Below are 20993 nucleotides of genomic sequence, written 5' to 3'. Positions count from 1 at the left end.
GGCCATAATGCATCTCCCAAGGTTTTTGCAGTACTTTGATCCAAGCCCAAAGTGGGAATCGAACCTGTGACCTTTGGGTTGCCAGGCAGGCAGGCACTTTACCCACCCGGCTAGCCCAGTCGGCCCAGGTTATTTGTGAGAAAAAGATCAAGCTTGTTGGCTGTATGGTTAGGATTGTCCAGTATCCTTGTAGGTAAATTAACAATCTGTGCAAGGTCATTAGTAATTGCAAAAGCCTCAGCATCTTGATCAGCTGGGTCGGTGTGACTAGAAAACGGAAGCCAACTGGAGTTGTGAACATTAAAATCACCAAGGAAAATTACCTTACTGTTAGGAAAGTTGGACTGGAGGAAGTCAAGTTGCAAAGAGAGGAAGTCAAAGAGCTCCAAGTGATTAGTGGAGTTGGAAGAACGGTAGAGACAACAGATGAATTTGACACAATGAGGTAGAGAGATTTTAAGCCAGAGAAGATCAAAAAGGAGATTCCAAATTATCAAATCTCTGACAGGAAATATCAGAATGGACATATGCACAAGTACCACCTTTGAGGCAAAAGGAATCATACAGTGAATAATTTGGGCAACTGAGATGAGCAGTAGTTGAATCAACCAATAACAGATTCTGTCAGAAAAAGTACATGGGATTTGGCAGACCGCAAGTGGAAATGGACGTCGTTGAGATTAGAAGTGAGACCACGTATATTTGAGAAATGAACTAGGAAGTGTTTGGGAGGTTTAGATCTTTTTGCAGATAAGCTTACGCTATTAGTTTGACAATTCATGGTGTATTCAATAGTAAGAAAAAGTGGGGGGCCATGCTGTATGAAGTAATGAAATTTTTGGATATGGCATACGCATGGTAAGAATATACCCAGACATAACGTGGCCTCGATAATGCCTCCCACATACACACTACTCGGACTCTATCAGTCACTATCTGGCAGAGTAGGGTAGCAAGATTATACACTAGTGATTCGGAAGCCTTCTAATGAGTTACCAATAGGTTCGGTCCAGTGTACTAACTAGTGGCTGGCGTGCGAACACCGTTTTAGAGCTGTATCCTCGAAATATAAGGAAGATTGGGTCTCGCCATGATGTTCATCATAACCTCAAAAGTCATACTGCATGATGGAAGAGATGGGTAAGGGTTGATTGGAACTTAGCTCTGGAGAATAAACATGGGTTCCAGCACTTCAAGTCTCCAATAAACAAAGTGGTGGTATTGCACTGGTTGATGAGTCACCTAACACCTAATATTTCCTGGTAACAAAGAGGGGGCGGCATTTCTCCATGTGGTGTGGGCGCCACACCTCGACCCTTGCTTACGTTGGTTCACGCCTGGGTGGTCACCCACAGTGTGCTTATACCCAGGATTACTAACAGTACCATCATCGTGAAGGTGCAAACAGAGGATTTGGCTGTCACAGACCGTCTGGACTTTGCCGAAATTGAGTCCACTTGACTTGAATGTCAACGAATATCAGTTCCATCAGCATTTTAGACTCCCAGGTAGCAAGTACAGCTTGTCTGGCATATCTGAGAGAATGTCTGTAACAACCTCAAGGACTTTGGCAGGAGATGCCTATTTCTATCATAAATCTTTAAATTTTTAGGCAAAATGAATGAATATATTGAACATATATATATATAACCATTTATTGCCAAAAAATATATATGCATAAAAAAAAAAAAAAAAGTCACTATTTTGTTCATTCTTAACAAGACTTATGCCTATTGTATATGCATTAAAACTAGGTGAAATTTCACCCTTATACAGATGAGTGAATAAAAAAAAATTATCTGTATATTATATGTATCATTCTTATTTAATCACTATATGGCAAAAAAAAAAGTGGTTACTTACAAGCAGTTAAGGGAACCACTCCTAGCCATGCAAGGGCTACTAATGTATAATGAAACCAGAAGCGAATAGCTGTCCCTAAGCTCCGCAAAAGGCCACTCACAATATCTTTTACTGGCAAACGTTTTGGCATATCTGGAGAATAAACTAAACAGCAAAACAAGATCAACTTTAGAAAAATATTTATTTAAGTTACTTTTGTAATTAAAAATCTTATATTATTTAAAAAAAAATAGTCAAAACTGAACATGTACATAGCTTTTCCAAATATGTACATGTTCATATTCTAAAAACATAACTCACTTTATTATGTAGTGTATTAACTATTCTTTATTTAGTCCATACACAAAGAAGTAACTCATGTTACATATTCCAATTTTATTTCATAAGGTAATAAGCCCTTTTAATCTCTAAATTCAAGAGAACCAGTATCTTCCAGGTTTTAAAGATAATGATTGCCATAATTGAGAAATTCATTCAATCATTTGTTTAATCTGATTAAACTCATATAATTAAAATAATTAGTAGTTATAGTTAGTTTACAAAAAGAAAAAAAAATGAAGTTTTTATATGTGATGTGTAAATGTTAATTTCAAATAAAGACAAAGAAAGTTATGCTGACAGATCAGTTTAATCATGATAGATCAGGTGTCTCATCCTTTTCCAATCACAAAAGTTGCACACATTAATGATGGCAGATCTCATATAGTAAAAAATAACTAAATATATTTTAACTTTGGCTGTTATCTTTTAACAACTATAAATCAACCCCTATATATTACTAAAATAAACAATATATTTTTTTTAATTATAAAATAGCTAATGCTGTTTGGCCATTTCAAAATTATTAAGTGAAACTTTGTCATTCTCTGTTGCTTTTTTTGCCAGCAGGATTTAAACTGCTTAGTAAATGCAGCTAATCTTGTACTTTTTAAAACTGACAGTTGAGATTTACAGTGATTGAATATTAACATTTTACAAAAATTTTACACTGACTTACAGAAAATCTGCTGTACATTGTCAAAACTTCTTGAATACAATATTCAAGGCGACACAGAAGCCTATGGCAGGTATAAACAAGTCTGTAATCAAGTCACAAAGGAGGTTAGGCAGGCGAAGGCAGATTATGAGAAATCTTTGGCAAAGGATGCAAAGAAAAACAGCAAAGAGTTATTTACTTATGTAAACTCTAGAAAGAAAGGGATGAATCAGATTGGACTACTTAACATAGATGAGTTGACTATTGATGATCATGCTCAGGTAGCTGATAAACTGAAAGAGTATTTTGCATCTACATTCACACATGAGGGGTTATTCAATGAGGGGAGTGCCAGAAGTTTATCAAATGTTAACAGGGAGCTAAGTGATTTTGTAATAACTGAGAGCAAAGTGGAGGAGAAATTCATGAAATTAAACATAAGGAAGGCACCTGGGGTGTACAGGATCTATCCAGTTATATTAAAGGAGGCAGCAAAGGAAGTAAGCAAACCCTTAGCCATAATTATGAAAGCTTCCTTGGACTCAGGGGAGGTCCCCATGGACTGGAGGTGTGCAAATGTATCACCAATTCACAAAGGGAATTCAAAAGGTGACACAAGTAACTACAGACCTGTTAGTTTAACTTTTTTTCCGGGAATATAATGGAATCTCTGGTTAAAGAAGCATTGCAGGATCATCTAGACAAGACTGCAGTAATAGTTATGACACAGCATGGATTTGTTAAAAGGAGGTCTTCACTGATCTAACCAATTTGATTGAATACTATTAGGCCTTTCATTGATCAGAATCAACATGGTTTTTGCAGTGGCAAGTCAGTAGTCACAAATTTACTTCCTCTCTGGCAATACACCTCTGAAGCTCTTGATAACCACCTGCAAGTTGATGCAGTCTACACAGACATATCTAAGTCATTTGATAAAGTCCCGAACGAACAACTTCTGGAAAAACTTAAGCTATATGGTATCCGTGACCCTTTGCTCTCATGGCTACGCAGCTATATTACTCATCGTTCCTTGAGCGTTATCATCAATCAAGTGAACTCAGACTGTTTTATACCACTAAGTGGAGTACCACAAGGCTCCCCTTTAGGTCTCCTTCTCTTCGTAAATGATCTTCCTTCGTTCATCTACACCTCCAATGTTCAAGTTGCTCTCTATGCAGATGATCTTAAGATCTACTCAGCAGTGAAGGAGATTACCGATTCTCAACAGCTTCAATGTGCTCGCAATAAATTCTCTCTCTGGCTATCTCTGAATGGCTTGTCTGCTAACCCCTCGAAGTGCAAAGTAATCTCTTTCTCATCTGGCAGATCTCCACAACTAATAAATACGGAGTGCAGTATTAACTCTATGATCATCAAAAGGTGTGACCAAGTTAACGACTTGGGGATTCTCTTCTCCAGCAGTGCTAAATTCGATGCTCACGTCCTTAAAATCACCAGCAAAGCATTCAAAACACTGGGATTCATCAAACGGAACACATACAAGTTCAAAAACTACAGATATGTGGTTATCCTTTATAAAACTATCGTTGTGCCAATCCTTGAATTCAGTTCACCCATCTGGAATCCTCACACAAAGACTTTAACTAACAAAATTGAAGCAGTCCAAAAAAATTTTGTCCGTTACCTTACGTACCGCAATCCTCTATTCTCTATCTCAGTGTATTATGAATCGCTGTGTGATTACTTTCATCTGAGGCCTCTGTGCACCAGAAGAGTTACTGCTGACATTACCCTTCTAGCCAAAGTAATCACTGGAACTTACGAAGCATCTGATATCCTGAGTAAAATAAACTTCAATGCTCCTTGTAGACAAGTCAGGAATCTTACACCGTTTTGCCTTGACTCTGCCACCACAGACTTTATGACGTTCAGTCCACTGAACAGAATCAGCAAATCAGCAAATGACTCTCTCATTGACTTCTTTGACAACTCCCAGTTACTGATGAACGCCATCCACAAGTTTGCCTCTTCACTTCAAATGCCAAATGACTAGCTCTCATTTAATTATTGTAGTTTATTATTATTATTTTTCTATTCTCTAACTGATTAATTATTACTTGTTTTACCGGTAACTTAACTTAATGCAATCCTCTTTTGTACATATGATTTTAATGATTGAATATATATCAATGTCTATCTTCCTGTTGGATTTCATATTATTGTTATTATGTTTATTGTTCTGATCTCAGATACACTGTTAATAATCTTGTTATTAATAAAATAAAAAATAAATAAAAAATGTGGTAACAAAGGAACTGAATGCCAAAAATAATTTTGATATCATATACTTGGATTTCAGGAAAGCTTTTGACACTGTTGCACATAGAAGACTGCTGTACAAATTGGAGAGGTATGGCATTAAGGGTAAATTGCTACAATGGATAAAAGGATGGTTGAGTGGGAGACGACAGAGAGTGGTAATCAATGGACACTGCTCTTCGTGGACAAATGTTATTAGTGGAGTTTACCAGGGTTCGGTGTTGGACCCATTGTTGTTTTGTATATTTATCAATGATATTGATAAAGGTATATCAGGTTTAATGTCCAAGTTTGCAGATGATACAAAGATTGGCTTTGGTTTGGTTTGGTTTGGTTTTTTATGGCGCATTGGCAGCTAAGGCCATAATGCGCCAAGTCAAATTTTAAAACGCTACTACACATTTTGGTAGCCAAAGCTACCACGCCAAGTAATAAATTATTGTCAAAAGGTGAATAGTAAAAGTATAAAAAGTGTAAACCTTAGATTCTTGTATAAAAATTAATAGACTGTAAAAAGTTAAAAACGTCAGACATATTGTCTCTGTCACCTATAATCTGACTGAGTGTAAATGGCTCAGTCACATTATTAAAAGCGGTAAAATACAAGCGTCGCGCTTCTATAAAATCAGGACATTCTATTAAAATATGACTAACGGTTAAAATAACATTACATATCTCGCACATAGGTGGGTCATCCGCCCTCAGCAAGTAGGAATGGGTTAGATGACTATGACCTATGCGGAGCCGAGCAAGAACAACTTCTTCTCTTCGGACCCTGCGTAGACTGGACTGCCATTGCGCAATTACAGGCTTAATGCGATGTAATTTATTTGTGGCCTGTCCGTGCCAAGAATCTTGCCATTGGGAGAGTAATTTAGAACGTATTATTTGCCTGTAGTCTGTATAGGGGACTGACAGGCAATGATTATCCAGGGAAACTGCTGATTTGGCAGCGGTATCAGCTAATTCATTTCCCCGGATCCCATTGTGGCTTGGGATCCAGCAGAAGCGAATATCAAATTCTAATTCCACAAGAGAAAAAAGAATCTTCCGGATCCTGGACAGGATCGGATGAGGGTTATACCTCACCGATACTAGAGCCTGTAATACGCTCAATGAATCACAATAAATCACATACCTCTGGTAGTCGCGATTTTTAATGCGATCTAGGGCTGATTGTATTGCATGCAACTCTGCAGTATAAATGCTAGTTTCTTGTGGGATCTTATAGGATAATGTTTTGTGAGGGAACACAACAGCAGATCCCACATGACATTCTAACTTGGAGCCATCTGTATAGATTGGCAGAAAGTCAGAATACTGCTGTCTATGTGATGCAAAGAGTTGCTGGTAGACAGATGGCGGTGTCGTAGCCTTCTCCCAGATCTTAAGGGAGAAGTCGCAAGTTGGAAAATAAGCATGCCAGGGTGGAAAGAATTGCCTTGGTGACTGGGCAACGTTGTCTACCGACAAGTTGAGCTCATTCAGCAGCCCTTGAATGCGAATACCAAAAGGTTTGTTGGCAGTCCGACGGGTGTTGTAGAGGTTTTCCCAGCGCGGCTCAAAAACGGATGGCCACGTGGGATGATCGTGCAGGGATTTTAATTTGAAGGCGTACTGTAAGGACAACTGCTTACGTCGAAGAGACAGAGATGGTTCATTTGCTTCAACATAAAGGCTTTGGACAGGAGATGTGCGAAATGCTCCAGTGGCTATCCGGATGGCTTGATGGTGGATTGGATCTAACCACCGAAGTGCACTATCTCTAGCAGAACCATAAACCTGAGACCCATAGTCGAGTTTGGAACGGACAAGTGCTCGGTAAAGGCGAAGAAGGGTAAAACGATCTGCGCCCCATGAAGTTGACGAAAGGGCACGAAGGATGTTAAGCCCTTTGACACATCTTGTCCTCAGCTGACGAATGTGTTGTAAAAATGTCAGCTTTTTGTCGAAAATAAGTCCAAGGAATTTGCATTCTGCTACAACTGGGATGTTATTTTGCCCAAGCCTTAATTCTGGGTCAGGATGAAGATTACGCTTGCGACAGAAGTGTACACAAACAGTCTTCTGTGATGAAAATCTGAACCCATTAGCCAAAGACCAAGCTGTAAGATGATCAATGGTTTTCTGCAGTTGCCTTTCAATGACCCTCATATTGCATGAATTACAAAATATAGCAAAGTCGTCTACATAGAGGGCATTGTTTACAGTGGGTGGAAGTTGTTCTGCGATAGAGTTTATTTTGATTGCAAAAAGCGTAACACTTAGAACGGATCCTTGTGGGACTCCCTCTTCCTGAGAGAAAACTCGAGAGAGGGTGGATCCTAAACGGACTTGAAATTGGCGATTCGAAAGAAAGTTTTTAATAAAAACAGGAAGGTTACCTCTAAGACCAAAGTTATAGAGGTCTTTTAAAATTCCAAATCGCCAGGCTGTGTCGTACGCTTTTTCAATATCAAAGAAAACTGCTACCAAATGCTCGGAATTAATAAAAGCATCACGAATGGACGTTTCCAATCGGATTAAATGATCCAGAGTGGATCTATTTCTTCGGAAGCCGCACTGTGTCCTGGAAAGCAGACCATTTGTTTCTAAATACCATACGAGGCGTGCATTAACCATTCTTTCCAGGACTTTGCACAAACAGCTTGTCAGAGCAATAGGATGATAATTACTTGGATTGCTAGGATCCTTTCCTGGTTTTGGGAAGGCAAGAACGATTGCTTTCCGCCAGGAATCCGGAAATTGTTTATTAAGAAAAATTCTGTTAAACAGAATTAAAAGGTGATCCTTACATTGTGGTGTGAGGTGTTTTACCATTTCGTAGTGGATGTGATCGGGCCCCACAGCACTTGCGTGCGTGAGAAAGAGTGCAGCATTTAACTCCTCCTGTGAAAAGGGCTTGTTATACGATTCAAGCCCTTTTGAATAGAAGTTCAGGGGGTTTTTCTCATTTTTCTCTTTCAGGGCCAAAAACTCTGCGGGAAAAGATGTTATTGCAGATATTTTTGCAAATGTTTCCCCTAGAGTATTTGCTACTGCAGTTCGATCTGCAATTAGACATCCGTTGTGCTCGAGGAGCACTGAAGGGCATGGTGGATATTTTCCCTTCATTTTCCGGATCTTATCCCAGACTACTTTTGAGCTAGCAGCCCGAGTTATAGAAGATGTAAAACAAATCCAAGATTTCCTTTGACTCTGACGTCGTACATAACGCGCTTTCGCACGTGCACGTTTAAATGTTATTAAATTTTCGGTTGTGGGATATCGGCGGAATATCCCCCAGGCTTTGTTTTGTGCTTTTTTTGCTGCTGTGCATTCGGAATTCCACCAAGGTTTCGGAAATAGTGGGAACCGGCTAGATGATTTTGGGATTGCAATTGCAGCTGCTTGGACAATTGTTTCTGTGACGTACACGACTGCATCATTGATTGGCACCTGACTGACTGTAGCGATGTCAAGATTTGCCAGATGTTGAAAGGCATTCCAGTCAGCCTGATCAAGCTTCCACCGCGGTAAACTAAATGGAAGACACGGTCTACCACTAGTTAGGGTGATTATCACGGGGAAGTGATCGCTTCCATATGGGTTCTCCTCTACCTCCCAAGCAAGTGAAGGAAGGAGAGAAGGGGAGCAGATAGAAAGATCAATGGCAGAGAATGTACGGGTAGGCATGTGGAAGAAGGTGTTTGTTCCCACATTTAAGAGGGAGAGGTCATTGTCAGTGAGCATATGCTCTATGACTCGTCCCCTTCCATTGATGTCAGCACTACCCCACAGAGTGTTATGTCCATTGAAATCCCCAAGAATTAAACAAGGGGAAGGCAATTGCATGATAAGATCATCAAGGTCTTTCTGGGGGATGTCAATCCCAGGTGGCAAATAAACAGAGCAGACAGTTAATATGAACCCCACTGTAAGGCGAATTGCGACAGCTTCAATGCTAGTTGTAAGCTGCAAAGGCTGAAATGGGATCTGGTTGCCGACGAGGATTGCGACTCCTCCGTGGGCAGGACCATCCACAATTCTATCCTTACGAATGATGGTAATGTTATGCATGGTGGGGTAATCATTTGCCTTTAAATAAGTCTCCTGTATGCAAAAGCAAACTGGTTTGTGCTTTTGCAGGAGTGCTTTGATGTCGTCAGTATTTTGCCGGAATCCACGACAATTCCACTGTAGGAATTTAGCCATTATTTGGACTTGGTGGGTCCATCAGGCGGCTTCCGAGGTGCTGAGGGCTTAATTTTGTCAGTCTTGGATTTATCTTTCCTGGGGAAGTATGGACGCTGTCCTGTGTCCATTTCTTCCTCAGCAAAGAGTTCCAAAACTGACTCAACATGTACCTCCTTCTGCTCAACATCCATGTTTTCCTGGGTACTAGGTGTTACTTCCCCTTTCTTATTCTTTTCTTTTGCTACTTGTGGAGCATGAGGAGGTACCGATATAGGAATGGCAGTTGATTGGTCCTTCTGTGCAGGTTTTTGCGGATTTAACAGATAACGCGCGATGGGAGTGAAAGACTCCTTTGGAGGGATGGACATGTCCGTCTGTGTTCCGATGGAACACCTCCCTGCTACCTTCTGGACGTAGGTAGGTTTGTTGATGTTGAGCGGTTTCACCGCTTTCCTTGCCTCCTGGTACGATATGTTTAGCTCTGCCTTCAGCCGTTGTATTTCTTTTTCTTCTTTCCACCTCTGGCATGCTCTTGAGTAGGCCGGGTGTTCTCCCTCACAGTTAATACAGGTGGGTTTTGCGGCTGAACATGCTGTTGTTTCGTGGTCCTTTGCACCGCACCGGGCGCATGCAAGGACTCCACGGCAGGCCATTTGAAAATGTCCATACTTCTGACATTTAAAACACCGTAAAGGGTTCGGAATGTATGGACGTACTGGACAGTTGATGTATCCAGCTTTAATCTCATCAGGAGGTTTGGGAGAGTTAAAAGTCAGGATAACACTCGTGGTTTTAACAATTTTCCCATCCCTTCGCGCAGTGATTCTCTTGACGGCAGTAACTCCCTGTGGTTTTAGTTCGGAGCAGATTTCCTCCTCGGTGACGTCGAGAAGGTCCCACTCCGAAATGACACCTCTCGATGAATTTAGTGTTCTGTGTGGTGTCACTGTTATGGGTACTCCTCCGATTGATGTTACTCGGAGTAGATGTTCAGACTGCCTGTCATTTTTTGTTTCAATCAAGAGGTCTCCAGAACGGAGCCTCTTAACTGATTTGGGAGAACCTGCTAACCCGTCTAACCCTTTCTGAATAAAAAAGGGCGACATTTTGCCAATCGGTTTTTCAGTGGTGGAATGCATAATGAGAAATCTTGGGACAGGCCCTGATGATGTTTCAGTTCGCTGCCTCTTTGTCGCAATAATATTATCTGCCTCTCCGTCTATGTTTTCAGATAGGGACCGGGTTGGGGCCCCTGAAGAAATAGGTTTATCAGGATTCATGAGAGTTTTTAAATGGTTCAGTGCCCGGGCTCCCCACCCACCACGGAGCCCAAAGGGACGCCCACTACCCGGCATGCAATAAATGCGCTCGGGAGTGGGACGCCAGGGCTACCCAGACACTATACCCGCACCGCCGCCAGCCTGAATCCTGTCCCTCGGACCATGAGGGTAGGGGCGTGGCATTGACACGGTTGACCCTCGCAGGCGAGCCTACTAGCCGATTGATCCTAGCCGGGCCTTCCAGGACCACCCGTCTTGTCGAAGCAGGGGCCAAAGTGGTGTATTGAAGCTGGGCCCCTCAACCACCAGGATCCCCCTTTCCGAATTTCCACGGGTCGCAGCGCACGGCAAACACGCCGGATTCCATTGATGTAAGCCTGGAACCTGGGCTGTGGGCGTTGGATCCCAGTGATGCTAGTCTGGAAGTCCAGCAGCGTCACTGGGAGGTCCCCTCACCACGTACAGGTGCCCACGTCGAGGGGGAAAGATTGGCAGGGTTGTTAATGACAGTAAAGACAGTATACTACTCCAGCTGGATCTAGATAATTTGGGAAAATGAGCTGAGAAGTTTAACATTGACAAAATGCATAAGGGTAGCAGTAACCGAATAGAAACATACCAACTGTATGGCACTACACTCAGGGAAGTGGAAAGTGAAAAACACCTGGGGGGGTAATTGTGCAGTCAAATATGAAGTTTGCTGAGCAGTGCAGGTCATGGAGTCTTGTCAATGATATATAGGAATTTTGCTAGCAGGGAGAGGGAGATGATTATCCCATTATACAAGGCAATGGTCAGGCCATACCTAGAGTACTGTGTACAGGTCTGGAGGTCTCATTTTAGGAAGGATGTAGAGTTGCTAGAACGAGTACAAAGAAGGGCAACAAGATTGGTGAGGGGAACAAAGGGGTGCTCTTACCAAGAAAGGCTTAAGTTCTGCAAACTGCAGTGCCCGGAGAGTAGGCACCTGCGAGATGATCTGATTGAGGTGTATTATAAGGCCTTAAATGGGTTGAGCAAGCTGAATGCTGATGGGATTCTTCTTCCTCTTGCTCAGACTAAGAAACTGAAGGGGCACAGTATCAAATTGAGGAAAGATAGTTTAGAATAGATGTGCAGAAATTTGTCTTTAGCCAATGGGTAGTTGATCGGTGGAACAGGCTTCCATCTTTTGTTGTGGAAGCTAATAGCCTAAATAAATTTAAGGCTGAGCTGGACAGGCATTTGGAACAAATGGAGGGGTGAAATGATTTTTTTTTTTTTTTTTTACTGATGCTGCATAAGCTTGCTTTCTTGCATCGTATGCCTCTATTAATATTAATTTTGCAACAAAAACCAGCTGCTTTTTCTCAAAATTGTGGTCTCACTCAGGAAACATGCTTCAATAGTTTGGAAGCACCTGTACAAAGAACATAGCAACGACTCTCTCCCCATCAGGTAAAAATTCCTTGTGATTCACATCATTTGTCGAAAAACATGATCAGCATTATCTTGATCCTGGACTTATCCAAAAAAAACTTTTTGGGCCTTGGTGATTATTTTGAAATCCACTACATGCTCTGACACTCTTGTCTCTGGGTCACACTAAAACAGCCAACACTCGTCTACAGTGACAATGTGGTCAAGGAAATTAGGATTGTCATGACAAGTCTTGATGAAGTCTTTGCATGATCATAGCACTAACTCTTTGTTTCTTCTGCTCATCTGTGAGGCTGTGTGGCACAAATTTTTCACAGACCTTCCTTTTCTCTAAATCTTCATGCAGAATTTGACAAATTGTCTTTTTATTCATATCCAACTCAACAGCCTTCATTCTGAGGATAAATAGCGATCTTTTGTGATTCTGTCCTCATTTTGAGAAGATGAAGGATGTCCACTTCTTCAGTCATCACAAACATCCTCACATCCATCTCTGAACTGCTTATATCATTCAACACACTAGTATGACAACTTTTCATTACCATAAACAGTTTTTAACATTTCATACATTTCTGTTGCAGATTTTCTCAGTTCAAAGCAAAATCTGATTTTCATTCCTTGTTACATTGCAAAATTGTGACTTGTGACATGGAACATTAATACCACTAACAAAACTGGTTGTTACTTGCAACCTGTCAGCCTACTGGTCAATCTCTGTATCACCATCTGTTGGAGGAGGTTTGAAGTACAACATAGCACGTCTTTTATTTTCAAACTAATGAAACATGACAACAACAGCACCAGTCTGGGAACTTTATTGCCACACCTCATATATATAATTCACTACATTTGGTAGTTATCATTCTATAATCCATGTGTGATATTATTACCTACTAACGCTAAGAAATTTAGTTGTTTCATAACAAAGATAAATAGTACTAACGACAAAATGAACATCATCTTTACTACACATTGCCTTGGAATTGTACTAAACAAAGAAATGGCCTCGCCAATGGCACATTATCAATTCATTTAAGATGCAGCACAGTACCAAGGGAACTCATGCTTAAGGCAAAATTTTATTATCTTACGAGCATTATTATGATCATTGCAATTACCTGTCAGTATAAATCCTTCCAGCTATAAAGACAAGAGAGGAAAAGAAAGTCCTACTTTTCATAAGTTTTTTCTACTATTCTATTTATCAAAAGACATATCTGTAAATAGGTTTTAATTTGGGGGTAGGAACACCATCCTGTTTGGTCATTATTCTTTTGGCACCGATGACACGTTTTGCTTTAAGTTCTTCAGTAATTTCTTCCTCAGGAACGTTAAGGTCCCATTCTGAAATGACCCCTTTAGAGGTGTTTAAAGTTGTGTGGGGGTTACAAAAACGGGAAGGCCACCAAAGGTCACTTGTTTCTGGAGCTGTTTCCACAAGGAGATCTCCTGAGTGAAGTCATTTGACTATTTTAGGAGTACCTGTCACAGCCTCTGTGCTCTTCTACACAAGAAATGGGCGCCTCCGTAGCCAGGTGGGAAGGAGCAGCAGTGCGTAGCACACGCTTCTTGATTAGACCAGGGTTCGAGCCCGTCACCACCAAATACGGAGGATGCGGAAAGGTTATGGAATGACCACCGCATATTCCCGGAGCAATATGGCCTTAGCTGCTAATGCTCCTAAAAACCAAATAACAAACAAACAAACAAACACAAGAAATGGAGATAAGCTGCTAAGAGGTTTTGTTGATAATGAACGAATGTATGATTAGGAAGGCAGGTAGGTTTGTTGTTTGGTTTTTAGGAGCATTAGCAACTAAGGCCATATTGCTCAGGGAATATGCGGTGGTCGTTCCCTGACCTTTCCGCATCCTCCGTATTTGGTGGTGACGGGCTCGAACCCCGGTCTAATCAAGAAGCGTGTGCTACGCACTGCTGCTCCTTCCCACCTGGCTATGGAGGCGCCTAAGGCAGGTAGGTCTAGTGAAGAATCATCTTTTTTGATTCTTTTTGGTTGAGATGATTCATGCTCAATGTGTGAGTTTATAGGTTCTACAGTCTCTAAGATTAAGGAGTCCATGTTTGCTCCATTTTACCCCAAGTATTGGATTTATACTTAGGTTATCAGCCCACCAAGTGGGGGCTATCACAAACCAAGTAATAAGAGGTTAGTGGTTTAGTTAATTAAACAAGAAGAAAGGCATCTTTCTTTCCTTTAAACTGAAATGATACAATTAAGAATTAAGATAAAGAAAGCTTCTTTATTTGGAAAATAAAACAACTTTTGTAAATTAACTTTACTTTTAAGATTCTCTTTACTCAGTCAATTGGAGAGACCTTTCAAATCACTTTGGAAATCATTATGATCACTCACTTGGCACTGAGGGCCTGTTATCGATTCTGCTTTCTTCAATATACATACTGTAATGAACTGGGTGAAGCAACAAACCAAAATAAAACTTTATTAAGAAAAATTATGATTGCCACCATTAACATCTTTGAAGCTGCCTTGAAAACATCCTAAAAAAAATCTCAGATGACAATTTGAAACCCCGGTCAGTATTCCAATTTAGTGATAAACATTTAACAACTGTTTATTTCTCATATAGAAAGAAAAAAAATTATTTAAAGGATTATAACTTTCCTGAGACAAAATAGCAACATAAGGTCTGCTTATTAATTTTTCTAACATTTTACAATGTGACACAATAAACTTGTTTTTTCTTTACTAAATATACTGAAAAGAAACTGAATGCACAATCATAACATTTGACTTACTTGGCATAAATGAAAACCTATGGTTGCATAATTCACAATACTCCTTCCTGCTGTACTTTAACCACTGAAGAAGGCTGGTTAAAAAAAAAAAAAAAAAAAAGTTTACTAATCTTTATATTAATTTTTATTAGTATTTCAAGATTAAGTTCTAATTTCTTAATTTCTATATAATTATATGTATGCATATATTTTTAAATGCAGACATTTTATGCTTCCAAATATACTATACAAGTTTTGATTAAGATACTCATGCTACAGACACTCCAAAAAAAGGCAAGAAATATAAGCTGTCAACATATACTCCATCTGATAACATATCATTAATCTTAATCTTCATGATAAATAATGTATCAAAAACTTACCATTCCTGATGGATGTATTTGATACTTCCTGTGCAGATGCATGGATGATATAGGGGTTTGTCTGAAGTAGCTTCAGACCGGCACACTCTACATATATCTGAAGAAATAAAATGAAGTCTTCTCAGAACTGGTTTCTATATATATGAATATAAAATAAGTGACATATCTGACTCTAATGCATTAAGGGCTTATGCCTCAAGCTGCGAAAGAGTTAAACTGTGTATATCTCAGTGCACTTGCATCATTTATACACAGCCAATTATAGATTAGCAAATTTGCAATAGCGGCATCGTTTAAATTACATCTCATATTGTGAATACCTTCACGACGAGTTTCCATGACATTGCACTACTTCGAATAAGTAACACTTCACCCGAAGGAGAAGACTGTTGTTATTTATTCTCAGTGGATACCACCACCACCCAGACGGCACCGTTTCAGGGCTATTTGGCCCTTCTTCGTTGAGAAAGGAGGCGGATGCCCCCAAAAGCTTCAATGGTGTTTTATCGCTTTTAAATTTATAATTTTTAATGCATTTTAAATTCATCAATTTATTTTTATTTTTATTTTATTTGTTTTAAAGTAAATCAGTTTTTGGTAAATTATTTTACAGTTTTTATTGTATCATTTCAGTTTACTATTCAGTATTATTTTATCATTAAATCAGTTTATTTAAACGGTTGGTGTATTTGTTTAAACTTGTGAAATGATGCAAGTGCACTAAGATATACATAGTGACATATCTGATTAAAATATAAAGGATAGTTTTAGTAAAAAAGGACAAAAAACCTAGCACTCACATATTCCCAAAGTTCCTAACATTGCATGTTAAGTGGTTTCATAAATATGGACCATTTCACACAAAACTGAGGGAGATGATTTTGTGGGAATTACTCCCTGCACATCTCGTTACCTGGTTCAGTAATTAATTGGCCAACAAGGTCACCCAATTCAACAGTGGCCAAACTAAATTCTGAGCCCCAATTCCAGATTGCCCAATGGTCCCACATAATCAACAATTATACCAAATCAGAACCCTCAGCTCCCCCTCTCCCCGACTCACTGGATCCTCCCCTGCACAGGTAAACCTGGAAGAATGGTAGTTTTGTTACTGCAATTTAAGTGCCCCAGGTTTCTTCTTTCCGGGTGTTATTTGAAATGTGATTTTAATTGCAAATTATATATGAAAAATTATCACTAAGTTTAGCCTGTGTGTTGCTGCAAGAATTTCTCTGCCCCTGGCTCAAAATGTCTTCATGGAAAATGAAGAAGGCGTTTTATATAATTGGGCCAATGTAACCATACCAACACTTGCAATTTCTTCGTGAATGGTTTTTTTTTTTTTTTTTTTAGTTTCAGCATTATGTAGCCCACTGGAATCATGCCATCTTTCAAATAACATCCAGAAAGAAGAAATCTGGTGCACTTATGTTGCAGTAACAAAACTACCATACTTCCAGGTCCACCAGTGCATGGGAGGGTCCAGTGAGTTGGTGGGAGGGGGAGCTGATAGTTCTGATTTAGTATGGTTGTTGATTGCAGCAACACACAGGCTAAACTTGGTGACAATTTTTCATATATAATTTCAATTAAAATCATAATAAATACAGGTAAAATAAAATTACAGCTTTCTCAGAGCGAATTGTAACAGGTTTAATAAATAGAAACATACAAAGCTTTTGGTAGATTAGATAACCTTCTTCAGTTGAAACAAAACATAAAATGAATGACAGTTAGAATGGAGGCGTGTACTGCCAATCTGGTACGTGAAGCGCGTGGCTAATTGTTTGAGGTTGAAGTCTGTGACGTATGTGGAAGTGGCCAGCGCTTGTCAATGGACAGGACTATTGCTTCGGTGATGGGGTGGACTTGACAACCACTGTTCCTGTTCATTGAGGTATTGGGGCATTTGATGTTTAACGATTCCAACCAGGCGCAGCACAGATAATGGCGGGACTTATCCACAATCACGACATCGCGGTGTGGGTCAATGTCGTGGTGGGTTGCCCAGACATGCTCAGCAATAGCTGAGTGCTCCACATCCGCCAAACGGATTGCCCTCTTGTGTTCGGAAAGGCGTTTTTCGAGCTGCCTTCCGGTTTCCCCGAAGTAGCAGTTAGTGCAGTCACGGCAAGAGATGCGGTAGACCAACCCGCTCTGCAGTAGGGTGGGGACAGGTGTTTTTACACTGGAAATGAGGGATTGTAGTTTTCTCCCTGGGAGTTGGAGGCGCTTTATCCCATGCGATTTTAAAATCCTACAGACCTGTTGTGATATGTTTGGGTAGTATGGGATAAAGGCGCTCGTGGTTGAGTCACCACTTTGGATGTTTCTGTTGGTCGCTACGTGGTCGCGTGCCTGTAGGTTACACCTGTCAAGGGTATTGATGGGACAGCCACACCTCGCAAGGTTCGCTTTGACTCTACTGCAGAGCGGGTTGGTCTACCGCATCTCTTGCTGTGACTGCACTAGCTGCTACTTCGGGGAAACCGGAAGGCTGCTCGAAAAACGCCTTCCGAACACAAGAGGGCAATCCGTTTGGCGGATGTGGAGCACTCAGCTATTGCTGAGCACGTCTGGGCAACCCAGCACGACATTGACCCACACCACGATGTCGTGATTGTGGATAAGTCCCGCCATTATCTGTGCCGCGCCTGGTTGGAATCGTTAAACATCAAATGCTCCAATACCTCAATGAACAGGAACAGTGGTTGTCAAGTCCACCCCATCACCGAAGCAATAGTCCTGTCCATTGACAAGCGCTGGCCACGTCCACATACATCACAGCCACAGATTTCAACCTCAAACAATTAGCCACACACTTCACGTACCAGATTGGCAGTACACGCCTCCATTCTAACTGTCATTTTATGTTTTGTTTCAACTGAAGAAGGTTGTCTAATCAACCGAAAGCTTTGTATGTTTCTATTTATTAAATCTGTTACAATTCGCTCTGAGAAAGCCGTAATTTTATTTTACCAATATGAATCCAGAGCGCATAGGCCTTTTTAACCATATAATAAATACAGTCATACTTCGATTAACGAATAGGATGCGTTCCATGAAATTACTTTGTTAAGCGAAACTTCGTTTTCAGAGGTAAAAATACTATGGCCAGAATAGGGATACGTTCCTACGTAAAGAAAATGAAAAGCTTTTTTTCGACCAAAGAAAAGTTTTATTAAATAAACAGTCAACTTACATACAAAGTGAAATCACATTTTAAAATATGAGTCTAAAGTTGATTGTTTATGCTTTTTTTCTCTTTCATTTAACAACTGCCTATACGGAGTTACTGCATTTAATACTGATCGCTTAACAATAACACTTCTTCCTAAATCAGGATCATTTTCACTAAAAAAATTTAAAACGTTTTCAATGTCATTTAAGCACCTTTTTAAATCTTTGGTTGTTAACACTTTTTCGGCAGGAACTCTAGCATTAGCATTAGTAAAGGCATATGATGCAAGAAAGCAAGCTTATGCAGCATCAGCCAAAAAAAAAAAAAAAAAACTTCCACTTCACCCCTCCGTTCGCTCGAAATACCTGTCCAGCTGAGCCTTAAATTTATTTAGGCCATCAACCTCCACAACAAGGGATGGAAGTCGGTTCCATCAACCACCAGCTGGCTAAAGGCAAATTTCCGCACATCTATCCTACAACTGTCTTTCCTCAATTTGAATTTATGCCCTCTCAGGTGATTATTCTGAGCAAGAGGCAGAATTCCATCAGCATTGAGCATGCTCAAACCATTCAAGGCTTTATACACCTCCATCAGATCATCTCGCCGGTGCCTAGTCTCCAGACACTGTAATTTGCAAAACTTAAGCCTTTCTTCATAAGAGCAAACCTTTGTTCCCTTCACTAACCTTGTTGCCCTTCTCTGTACTCATTCCAGCAGCTCTACATCCTTCTTGAAATGAGGCCTCCAGACCTGTATACAGTACTCAAGGTGTGGCCCGACCATTGCCTTACACAAGGGAATAATCACCTCCTTATCCCTGCTAGAAAAATTCCTGTATATCATTGATAAGACACCATGAGCTACTCTTGCAGCCCGTCTGCACTGCTCAGAGAACTTCATATCTGCCTGCACAATTACCCCCAGGTCCTTTTCATTCTCTACTACTGTTGGTGTAGTACCACAGAGTTCATACGTTGCTCTGGGGTTGCTGTTTCCCATTTGTAGTACTTTGCATTTGTCAATGTTAAACTTCATTTGCCACCTCTCAGCCCATCTGCTCAACCTTTCCAGATCCTGTTGCAGCAGCATAGTGTCAGTAGTGTCCTTAACAACCCTACAAACTTTTGTATCATCTGCAAACTTGGACATTAAGCTTGATATACCATCATCAATATTATTTATAAATACAGAAAACAATAATGGACCCAACACTGAACCCTGAGGGACTCCACTAATAACATTAGTCCACAATGAGCAGTGTCCATTGATTACCACTCTGTCTTCTCCCCCTCAATCACCCCTTTATCCATAGCAGCAATTTGCCTCCAATGCCACACTGCTCCAATTTGTGCAGCAGTCTTTCATGTGCAACAGTATCAAAAGCCTTTCTAAGATCCAAGTATATAATATCAAAGTTATTCCCTGCATCCAGTTCTTTTGTGACTACATCATAGTATCCAATCAAATTGGTCAGGCACGACTTCCCCTTAACAAAACCATGCTGTGTCCGAGCTATAACTGAAGTCTTGTCTAGATGATCCTGCAGTGCTTCTTTAACCAGTGCCTCCATTAATTTTCCTGGAACAGAAGTTAAACTCACAGGTCTATAATTACTTGTGTCAGCCTTTGATCCTCCTTTGTGAATTGGGGTCACATTTGCACATCTCCAGTCTATGGGTACCTCCCCTGAGTCCAAGGAAACTCTCATAATTATGGCTAAGGGTTTGCTTACTTCCTTTGCTGCCTCCTTTAATATAACTGGATAGATCCCATCCACCTCAGGTGCCTTTCTTGTGTTTATCTTCAACAATTTCTCCTCAACTTTACTCTCAGTTATTACAAGATTATCTAGCTTACTGCCAGAGTTGAATACACCTCTGGAATTCCCCTCGCTGAATAACTCCTCATGTGTGAATGTTGATGCAAAATAATCATTTAGTTTGTTAGTTACCTGAGCAGGATCATCAACAGTTGAACCATCGATATCAAGTGGACCAATCTGATTCATCCCTTTCCTTCTAGCGTTTACATAAGTAAATAACTCTTTGCTGTTTTTCTTTGCATCCCTTGCTAAAGATTTCTCGTAATCTGCCTTCGCCTGCCTAACCTCCTTTGTAACTTGGTTACAGATCAACTTATATCTATCATAGGCTTCTGTGTCATGTGTTAATTTATATGTATCTCATGCATTTTTCTTCTCTGCCATATGTCTCATTAGTTCATCTGACATCCATTTAGGCCTAAACCTTGAACAATATTTCTTAGTTGGTATGTAAAGCCTAGTAGCTTCCAAGATAAGTTCTTTGAATGCTTCCCATTTTGAATTTGCTGTTGGTAACATCATCAGTTGGTCCCACTGTATAGAATTTAAATACTGTCTCAGACCATCGTAGTCGCCTTTACGAAAGCAATAACCCTTCCCTTTACCCGTGATGGTATTTACCTCTTTGAGTAAATCCCACTTCAGTACACTGTGATCACTGCCACCTAGTGGTTCCTCTATCTACAGATTCTTAATGCATGAAGAATCACTACTGATAATCAAATCAAGAGTATTACTCCCTCTAGTTGCCTCTCTAAACTTCTTTAACTTCGTCTTCATTTTCTTTGTCTTTTGTTAACAAGGTTTTCTAAACCTTCCACTGAAAAACCATCATCTTCTGCATTCAATA

The 20993-nt window shown here is 40.2% G+C and overlaps 1 protein-coding gene across 2 annotated transcripts in view; it reads right to left on the bottom strand.

Annotated features, from left to right (window-relative positions):
- LOC150082624 (E3 ubiquitin-protein ligase MARCHF6) overlaps nucleotides 1–20993 on the bottom strand; it is a 218218-nt gene that overhangs the window by 147922 nt on the left and 49303 nt on the right. For both annotated transcript variants that reach the window (XM_090377546.1, XM_090377548.1), the window contains exons 2-4: nucleotides 15138–15234; nucleotides 14776–14849; nucleotides 1864–2007 (exon numbers count right to left, since the gene is read on the bottom strand). In XM_090377546.1, the coding sequence (XP_090233672.1) occupies nucleotides 1864–2007; nucleotides 14776–14849; nucleotides 15138–15234 (315 nt within the window). The remainder of the gene's footprint in view (nucleotides 1–1863; nucleotides 2008–14775; nucleotides 14850–15137; nucleotides 15235–20993) is intronic.

Source organism: Mastigoproctus giganteus, chromosome 7, assembly GCF_048544385.1.
Source record: "Mastigoproctus giganteus isolate SK-2022 chromosome 7, ASM4854438v1, whole genome shotgun sequence".
In the NCBI taxonomy this organism is placed as follows: domain Eukaryota; kingdom Metazoa; phylum Arthropoda; class Arachnida; order Uropygi; family Thelyphonidae; genus Mastigoproctus; species Mastigoproctus giganteus.
Note: the sequence above shows the minus strand (reverse complement) of the source record. Positions and strands in the feature narration are given on the sequence as shown.